The following is a 9,516-nucleotide window of genomic DNA, read 5'->3' on the forward strand; positions in this document are numbered from 1 at the left end:
AGTTATTAATACCAATAACAAACTCTGATCTCTGGTGCCTTGGTCTAGTGGGATTATGTGGGGATGGGAGCCACTTGGCTGCCAGGAGCCCTGTGTCCCACGTCCCCACATCCTTTGGCTGGGGGATGGATCTGGATCCCTAGGCCCTGGTTTGGGGTTGGTTTGGGTTTATCCCTCGTGCCACTTGGCTTGAGCATCTGATGAGGTGCAGAGGGGGTGTGTGATTGACTGCAGGTGCTGAGGACACTGCTGTCACCTCCTGCCCTTCAGTGTCCCCAGCCCTGCCTGCAGACTGTCCCCAGGGCAGGGGGATGGGGGGCACAGAGGGGCAGCTCCTTCCCTAGAGGCTAAAAATTCCAGATGAAGGGGAGACCAGGGATTTGCTGAGGCTTTCTGCAGGGGGAGAGGCCCCTCCAGGCCCCAGGTGGTGGGTAGGTGGGTGGGTGGCTGGAGTGTTCCTCAGCAAGGAGTAAAAAGAGAAATCCCTTTTATTATGGATAAAAGCCTCTTCTGTTTCCAGAGAGCAGAAGGCAGCCCCACCATGGGGACAGGCACACGGGTGGGCACAAAGCTCTTGGTGCCAGGAACATGGAGCTGCTGCAGAGTCTTCCTCCTCCTCCTCTATCTCCTTCCTCCTCCTCCTCCTCTGGCTCCCAGGGTGCTGGGAGGTCAGTAGCAGTGGGCGATGGTCTCCATGTTGAGGAAGCGGACGTGCATCTTGGTTTCAATGTCAATCCCCTGCCACATCTGCAAGGGGAAGGGGGTGAGCAGGGCTGGGCAGGGGGCTCAGCTCAGACCCCCACCCAACACCCCCATCCCTGCCACCTCCTGGTGCCCTCCTGCTGCGGGGGGAACCAAAGGAGATGTCACCAACCTTCAGGAAGTCTTCGAAGGTGATGCCCTCATACACCTGGTCTGGCCCCTGGGCACAGCAAGAGAGAGAACATTACAGCTGCCCCACATCCATGGGGCAGGGACCTCAGGGAACTGGGACACCAAGGGATGGGTCCCTTGGGGCTATGGGAGGTGTCTCCCAGGGGTACACCGTGCTGGCCTCCCACTCTGCCCCACAGCCAGCCCGAAATTGCTGCCCAGAAGCACCACAGCTGCAAGGAGCTGCAGTGAAGCCCCAGGCACTGAGGATGGTGCTTTATGGGGGCTGTTTGCTTCTCCCCCTTTTTGAAACAAACAACCAAACCAAACCAACAAACAAAAACCCCAAACCAAACCAAAAAAACCAAAACAAAACAACAACAACCCTGAAAGCTGCTAAGCTGCTGCCTGCAAGAAAATCTTCCCTGGCCAAAGCAGCCTGGGGAGGGGAGAGATGCCCCGGGCAGGATGGACACCTTCCAGCCCCAGTTCAGCACCATCAGGACACCTCTGTGCTGTGGAAAAGCAAGAAGCTAGGTCCCACCATTTGTCCCACACAGATGCTGGCTGCCTCCATCATGGCCCCATCGGCGATGGACCTCGCTGACTCCTTCTCCAGGTGGGGGTTCCCTGACAGCAGCTCCTCCACCACCTGGGGAGCAGTGGGTCAGAGCCAGGGTCAGGACCTGGGTGCTGATGGGCTGGGAGGGGACCATACTTTACATTTCTGTACTCCTGCAGTGTGATCTTCCCATCGTGATCCGAGTCATACATGTGGAAGAGGACTGGGAGGGACAAGAGGAGTGTGGTGGGGTCAGGAGAGCTCCATCCATCCCCCTCCCTTGTTCTCCCAGCCCTCCTCCGGGGTTTTGGGGAAAGCCTCACATTTCAGTTTCTTTTTCCGAAAGCGATCCAACTGCTCCTCATCCATGTCCATCTCGATGGGTCTGAAGTAGGACATGATGGTCAGGAAGTCTTCAAAGTTTATCTCATCTGCCAGCCCATCCGACTCCTGCCGCAGGTTCCTGCCCAAAGCAGAGCTGCTGGTGACAGGCAGCCAGGAACCCCCCAGCCACCCTCTGCAGAGCCTCAGGAAAGCCTCAGGACTGGTTGGTTTGTTTGTTTTTTCCTAAAACTTAGCTTAAATGTCTGGAATTTTCACCCCAGCCTCTAGGGAGCTCTTCACCCAGCCACATGCCACGATCAGTGGATAAACCAGTTGCCCCAGCATCCCCCCTGGAAGTGCCAGGGAGGTTCTTACCTCTTGTCAAAAAAGGCATGGACGATTTTTCCCCTGATTGGGTTGAACTCCAGGTCGGGGATGCTGTCAAAGTTCTCCTTGCTGCAAGGGAGATAAGAGACAGCCCAAAGGATGAGGGAGCCATGGAGGAGGGGGATGCTGTGACAGTCACCCACAGGCTGGGGCAGGAGCTCTAACCCCATTCTTTCAAAGTCATAGTAACAAAACAAAAGATTTCTTTTTTCAAGAAAAGCTCTGTTTGCCTCAATGCAGACTGAAGCAAGCTGTGCTGAAGCATCAGCCTGGGTGTGGTGCAGCAAAAATGGGCCTGGGGGAAGCTCTGGTACACAGAGGCCAATGGAGCTGATGCTGGGGCTCAACCTGCAGACAGCTGCAGGGATTTCAGAGCATTTTCCCAGGCCCAAGGTGCTCAGTGGGGCTGGATGAGGCGAGGGCAGCAGCTTCTGACACCCCCCCCCCCCCCCCCGGCTCCCTGTGCCCTGCAGCATCCCAGAGTTGTGCTGCACAGACACCGGGCTCAGCCCCTCTGGGTGCTTTCTGTCGGCTTTTTTATGAGCAAAAGCGCCAAGAAACAACCCCCGGGGGGGGGGTGGGAGCAGAGGGCAGCTGAGCTTCTCGGCCCACCCTGGCTCCTTGTGTGGCTGCTGAAACTCTGGGACGTGGCAGAGCATTCCTGAGGAAGCAAAGCTGTGGCACAGAGACAGAAAAGAGCAACTGCAAACCCCACCTTAGCTACACACACACACACACACACACACACACACACACACACAGACACAGACACACACACACACACACACACACACACACACAGACACTTCTCCCTTCCCACCCCAAAACTAATTTTGAAGCTGGGGGGAAATAAAATCCTCGGCAGGACCCAGCCCTCTCTCACCCCTCAGCTCACTGCTTCCCCACTCATTTGGCCTCAGATTATTCTCAATGTCACAGCCCAGAGAGCCAGCTCAGGGCTGTGGGGGAACCCAAAGGTTTGTCCTCCCCATCCAGGGAGCTGGATACCCCAAGGGGTCACGCCGGGGAGGTCAGGGATGTCCCCAGCAGTGGGATGGCCGTACCGGATGGTCAGCTGGTCCCTGCTCAGCTGCTTGAATCGCCGGTGCAGGTGCTCAATCTGTTCAGAGGTGACTGTCAGGAGGGGAAAAGAGAGAGGTGACAGGGGGTGAGGTCCCTGTGGGACCCTTCTGCAGAGCTCAGCTTGCCCCCAGAAGCTGTGGCTGCCCCATCCCTGGCAGTGCTGAAGGTTGGATGGGGCTTGGAGCACCCTGGGCTGGGGGAGGTGTCCCTGCCCATGGCAGGGGGGTTGGGACTGGATGAGCTTTAAGGTTCCTTCCCACACAAACTGTTCTGTGATTCTGATTCTATGTTCTGCCCAGGGACATGAGGAGACTGCTGGGCACTAAAACCTGCATAAAGCTTGGTCCCTGTCTCACCACCTGTCTAGCAATAGCCAAAAGGCTGCCAGGTCCCCCTCTGCCTCCCCCCAGCAGTGGGGCAGGGCCTTGGGCACTGACTGGCACAGTTGTCCCTGTTCTCCTTTGGTGGCTCTGTGCAGCTCTGCAGGGTCCTTCTCACCTCGCTGGTTCCTCTGTCCCTTGCTCACTGAAGAGAGGGGGGAACAAAGTGACACCAAGGGATGGTTTAGACCCAATCTCAGGCCCCAGAATCTCCCCTGGCCCAGCCAGCACAGCAAGGCAGGATCCCACCTCCCTCAGTTTAGGATCCTGGGTAGCAGACCCTTCAAACAGACACCATGGGCAGGAGCTGTGCCTGAGCAGCACAGAATCACAGAATGGTTTGAATTGGAAGGAATCTATCATCTAATTCCAACTCTCCCCCTGCCTCCCCACCCCCTGCTAGACTCAGGACATCTCCCCTTGCAGCTCTGAGGTTCACATGCCCATGTCTGCAGCCCTGCTGGGTGTCAAAAAAATGACACTACCAAAAAAAAAAAACCAAAAAAGAGCACCCCGAAGGTGGCAGCAGCCACCTCTGTCGTGCCTGGAAAGGCTGGAGATGGAGGAGATGCTTCAGCACCTGAAAAAGCAAAGCAGGGCTTCAAATCTGCTGCTGCTGCTGCTGGGGATGGGGAATCCCCACCCGTGGAGGTGGGTGCTGCCTCCCCAGGGGTGCCCCAGCCTCTGCCAGCACCCACCAGCCCAGCAGCCTGGGTAGGGGCTGGAAGGGGAGTGCCCAGCAGCCTTGTTTTGAGACCCACCAGTGAACAGCAGCAGCTTTTCACTTCTTTAATCCCACAACACCTTATTTGATTATTTTTTTCCCCAGCTACCCTCTGCAGGCTGTAACCAAGCTCCTCAAACCCCCGGAGACATTTAGAACCTGACTCTTGTGTAAATCCTGGCAGCAGCCAAGTCCCAGGAGCCAGGGAAATGGCTTTTGTCTCTGTTTGCCAGAGCTGGGGACATCTCTGGGTCCTTCTTGGTGCCACTGCAGAGAGAAGGGCTGCACCACTTGCTGCTCATCAGCCTTTCCCGGTGGCACAGAGCAAGAGAAAATCGTGTTAAGGTACCACTGGGGGCTGCAGATGGTTAAGTGCTGGGACTGGAAGACAACAGAGCAATGCTGAGCTCCGTGCTCCCTCCCTCTCTCTCTTTGATTATGTTGAACTCGCGTCCTGTGCTGCCTTCCCGACTCCTGTTTCACAGCCTGGAAATAGAAACTGTATTGATCAGGGAGGCTGAGCATGTACAGACCTCGAGTAATGGACTGGAAAACCCATCTGTGCCTCTTGCTGGGGCTCTGCCCCCACCCTCTGTCAGCCCCTTTGCAGGATGAGGCCATTTAAGGGCCCTGCTTTGCTTTAGGGGGTCCCATCTCTGTCCCCGCTCACCCATAATGTTGTTTTTTCACCCTAATCCCTCCCTGGCTGATGCTCTGATGCTATCCACTCACACAGAAACTTTCCCTGGACTTTCCTTTCCAATTTTGGATGCAGAGAAGTGACCTTTCACTCTCTCCCCTGACAACATCACCATCACCACGGGAGCAGCCCAAGCCCAATCCCCCCCAAGCCTGCAGCAGCTGTGCCTTGCTTCCACACCAAAAAAAAATAATCTTTGATCTCTTGGAAAAAAATGTCCCAGGCATCAACATGACAAAAAAACATAAACATGGGGTCAGCAGCTGGGGCTGGGCCAGTCCTGCTCCCCATCCAGCCCACAGCTGATAAAAACAAAAGGTCTCTTCCTCCCTCTCTCCTCAACCCCAGGTCTTCCTCGCCTGGCAGGGCTGGGGGGCAGGCAGGGCTCCAGGGACTGAATGGGTCCTGTGAAAGGCAGCAGCACTGACTAGAAAAAAAACCCCAAACCTGCATCTCCCCAAAGGGCAAAGGCTTTGCTGGGGAAAGGACTGGCACGAAGGCAGCAGAGGCTGGGAAACTGCCCGGGTGCTCTGATGCTGCAGGCCCATGTCCAAGCATAGCAAGTAATGCTATCAGGGAAAAAAAAATATAAAAAGGAATTTAAACCCAAAGCTGCTGGGTTTGCTGTTTGCCAGCCTGCAGCAGTTTGTGCTGCCTGAGCAAAGGGAATCCCCCAGGGAAGGGATGGACTGGGGGGTGGGGGTGTCAGTTGGGTGCTGTCTCCCCTGTTTTTGGCCTCACTGGACCAGTCTGGGCAGAAAAAAATGCTCCCATCACGCCGGGAAGAGTCACTTCAGCATCAGGCAGACGCTGCTGAGACTTTGTTTTGTTGGGGGTTTTTTTGGGTGCTGCCTTTGTAAGCCCTTCCCTGTTCTCGGGGCACTCAGGGGTGAGGCAGGTGCCTTCTGTGAGCACTTGGCAGCACAGGCTTGGCAGGATCCCCAGGTCAAGGCATTCCCAAAAAAATCACCCCAAGAAACTCCTCCCACCCCGGGCTGACATGCTTGGGGGTTCCCTATGAGCAGGGCTGAGCTCACCCCAGGGTGCCCCGTGGGTGCTGCAGGGCTCAGCCCCTGAGCAGTGAGGGGGGAGGTGGGTGATGTGGGCCATTGGGAGGGGCTGGGGAGAGTTGCTGAAGCCCCCCCCCCCAACCCTGGCACCTCCTTTGCTGCCCCTTCCACCCCTCTCCCCACCACACCCTGAGCTTGGTCTGAGGGGAGCAGCTGGGAGCACCCCAAAAGCTGTGCCCGTCCTGGAGCCAGGACATTTCCCAGGGGGGACACGACCACCCCCCTCCTATTCACCAACCCCTGTTTGGAGCCTGAGGCCACTTCCCTGCCCGGACTGATCCCTTGGCCCCACCACCAGCAAGTGACACCTTGGGAAAATGTCCTGCAGCAGCACTGTGGGAAGGCAGAGTCCTGCTGGGGGGGCGGGATTCACACTTGACCCCCCCCGTCTGGCAGCAATGGGGGGCACTGGGAGTGCTGGGGTGCATCCCCCTGGGTGCCAGGGCTGCCACACACAACATCCCCCCCCTGGTCCCAACAGGGAGATGCCTGCATCACCCCCTCCCTGGGTGACATGGCCACACACACACTCCCTGTCCCCACCCCAGGTGACACGTCCTGAACCAGCACTCCCCCTCCCCGGGTGACATGTGCTGCCAGACCCCAACTCCCCAGGTGACATGCCCACCCCCCACCCACCCCAAACCCCCCACTCCCCAGGTGACATGCACACCCCCCACCCACCCCAAACCCCCCACTCCCCAGGTGACATGCCCACCCTCCACTCCCCCCATCTTCCCCCCCCAGGTGACACATCCTGCACCACTCTCCCCCCCAGGTGACACATCCTGCACCATCACCCCCCCGGGTGGCACGGCCTACACCCCCCCCAGGTGACAAGCCTGCATCTCCTGGATGGGTGACATCTCCCGGGGAGACCGGGGGTCCCGTAGCCCCCCCGGGGTGCACAGGGAGGGGGGTACGGGAGGGTTCGGGGTGATGGGGTGGGGGGAGCAGCAGGCAGGGCCCGGCCAAGGTGCCCCCGGTTCGGTCCGGTCCGCCCCGCTCCCCGCGGTACTCACAGCCGGTCCTGTCCGCCAGCGCCCGCATCTCGGCGGGCACGGAGTGAGCGGAGCCCATGGCCGGGCCGGACCGGGCCGGACCGGGCCAGGAACCGGCGCTCCGCGGATCGCTGCACCGGGCTCCGCCGCCTCCGCCTCCGCTGCTCGTAAGGGGCGGGAGCGGCGGGGAGGGAGGAGGTGGCGGAGCCTCTCCCCCGGGGCCCGGACCTCCGCGGTACCGGCACCGCCGTCCTCAGGGTCCAGAGTCAACAACCCGGCAACCGGAACCCCCTGGGAGCGGTGGAGGGTGGTGGTACCAGCGGTGGTGGTACCAAGGGTGGTGATACCAGGGGGTGGTGGTACCGGGCGTAGTGGTATCAGGGGGTGTCGGTACCAGGGGATGGTGGTACCAGGGGTATCGGTACCAGGGGGTGTCCGTACCAGGGGTATCGGTACCAGGGGGTGGCACTTGAAGGCAGTTCTGGTTCTGGGCACCCCATGGCCCTCCTGGGCCCAATCCCCGGGAGAAGGGGACAAGGGCAGCCAGAACCCCTCCAGGGACACGACCCTCACCTGCCCAGGAACAAGGGGACCCAAAGGACTGGGAAACGGGGATAAAGGAAGGTGGGGCCCCAGGGGGAGAGAAACCCAGTGCTGGGCCCCCCAGGTGCCTCTGTCACCCAGCTGGGGGGTGACAGGGACAGAGGAGCCACCAGAAGAGCAGGGGAAGGGGAACCCGGGCACCAGGCAGGGCAGGGCAGCTGCTCCCAGCTCCTGCTGTTTATTTCTTTAATGCCAGATAGAAATAGGAAAAGAACCAAGGACCATCCACCCTACAGCTGTCCCACAGCCAATAAAATACCTGTTTTGTTTCAACCCCCCCCAAAAAAAGGTATCTCCTCCCCTCCCATGGTGTCACAGCACCCCAGGGGGTCCTCACCCTTCCACCCTGGGACAGGTAATTTGTCCCCTCTCGTGTCAGGGGCAGTGGCAGGAGAGGGGTGACACATGCCCCAGGCTGTGCCTCCCTGTGTCCTCGGGTGTGAGGAGAGCGACCCCCCAGGCAGGCAGAGCCCGTGGAGCTGTGACATTCTCTGAGATGCTCAAAACCAGCCAGGGGTGAAGGTGATCTGGAGGGGACCCAAAGATCCCCAGGGGACCTCCTGCCCTGCAGGATGTGGCTCTCGCTGCCGGGAAGTGTGGGGTCCTGAAGCCTCTTTTTTCCTGCAAAGGTTGGTGACAAAGTGCCAGGGTCCCTCACGCTGTGCCCGTGGCTCAGGACACTCCAGAGGATGTCAGGATGGATCCAGGGGGGGTTGGAAGGGCTTCCCAAGAGGATGCTGTGCCATCAGGAAGGCACTGAGCAGCTCTCCAGCCTCTCTCAAAACCAGCAGCAAATCAGGACCTTGTCCTGGGAGGGAGGACAAACCTCCCCAAAGGGGCTGTCACCCCCAACCCTCACTCCCTGCAAGGTTTGGTGGCACCCCCCCTGCCCCACCTGAGCCTCAGGGCCCAGGGACGTGGCTCAAACCCAGCTCAGCAAGGATCCAAACAGTGACCACACCTTGTTCCTTGCACACTTCCCACCTCCTCCTTTCCTCCCCTGGATTTTTTCCCTTCAGCCTGCAGAGCCATTTCCCCTGAGAGCATCCTGGCTGTCCCACCAGGGGATGGGTGGGTGAGGAGGGAAAAGGGAGAAGATGATGACATTAGGGGCAAGAAATCCCCCTCTTTGCCCCTGCAGACTCAGGACCAGGGGAGAGTGGCAGCAGAGCCCCCAGGACTCTCCTGCTGCTCCATGGGGTAACTGGTGAGGGAAGTCAGACAGGAGAAGGGGCAGAAAGCAAAGCACTTTTCCCAGGTGCACTCCAGGCAGGACAGGACAGATGGATATGCACAGGTGGCATCCTTATCATGAGGACATTCACCCAGATCCAGGCCCACATCACTCATGGACACGAGGGACATTTGGGATCCACTGCTGGCTTCTTGGGAAAAAGGTGTCCCCTGCCGTGGTGCCAGGAGGGGACAGGAAAGCCAACACCTAACTGGAGCTCAGTGCTCAGCCTGCAGGCACTGATGTGGCCTTCAGGAGGCTGCTCAGCTGGGATAGAGATCCCCCTGGATTTTTTTTTCAGTTTTCCCTGGATGGTGGGGCTCAGGTCTCCTGAATACTTCCGTGGGAATTCCTCCTGGCTCAGACTCAACGCCCCTGGAATGCAACACAGGCAGCAGCAGGAAGATGGGATGAGGCAAGGGGTGCATTTAACCAAGCAGGATGAAAAGGGGGAGCCCTTACACACTGTTCCCTTTGGCTTTTTCTGATGTTCCAAACCCAGATGTGACTCCTGAGCTGAAGCTGGGCACTGCCTCCTGCAGTCTCTTCCCCATTTGTCACACACAGAGCTGTGC

The 9,516-nt window shown here is 58.7% G+C and overlaps 1 protein-coding gene across 2 annotated transcripts; it reads right to left on the reverse strand.

Annotated features, from left to right (window-relative positions):
- Positions 1-472: 472 nt before the first annotated feature.
- On the reverse strand, positions 473-7,277 carry TESC (tescalcin). 2 transcript variants are annotated; one of them, XM_030460570.1, is made up of 8 exons: positions 7,126-7,277; positions 3,211-3,280; positions 2,135-2,215; positions 1,759-1,898; positions 1,597-1,658; positions 1,418-1,525; positions 875-922; positions 473-747 (listed from the first exon to the last, which is right to left on the reverse strand). In XM_030460570.1, exons 1-8 carry the CDS (start codon positions 7,181-7,183, stop codon positions 670-672), a joined length of 645 nt encoding a protein of 214 aa, XP_030316430.1. In that variant the 5' UTR covers positions 7,184-7,277; the 3' UTR covers positions 473-669. The 2 variants fall into 2 exon arrangements, with proteins under 2 accessions (XP_030316430.1, XP_030316431.1); XM_030460571.1 differs by having other exon boundaries at positions 627-747; positions 1,759-1,820; positions 7,126-7,276.
- Between the last annotated feature and the right edge of the window lie 2,239 nt (positions 7,278-9,516).

The sequence above is a fragment of the Calypte anna genome, chromosome 15 (genome assembly GCF_003957555.1).
Source record: "Calypte anna isolate BGI_N300 chromosome 15, bCalAnn1_v1.p, whole genome shotgun sequence".
Taxonomy (NCBI): Eukaryota; Metazoa; Chordata; class Aves; order Apodiformes; family Trochilidae; genus Calypte; species Calypte anna.

What these genes read in the sequence shown, in the direction of transcription:
- TESC (XM_030460570.1), bottom strand. Translation starts at nt 7,183, where the DNA reads ATGGGCTCCGCTCACTCCGTGCCCGCCGAGATGCGGGCGCTGGCGGAC. An exon ending in AGGGACCAGCTGACCATCCG is followed by an intron (nt 2,216 to 3,210) that starts GTACGGCCATCC and finishes TCTCCCTTGCAG; the next exon opens with CAAGGAGAACTTTGACAGCA. An exon ending in GCATCTGTGTGGGACAAATG is followed by an intron (nt 923 to 1,417) that starts GTGGGACCTAGC and finishes TGCTGTGCCCAG; the next exon opens with GGGCCAGACCAGGTGTATGA.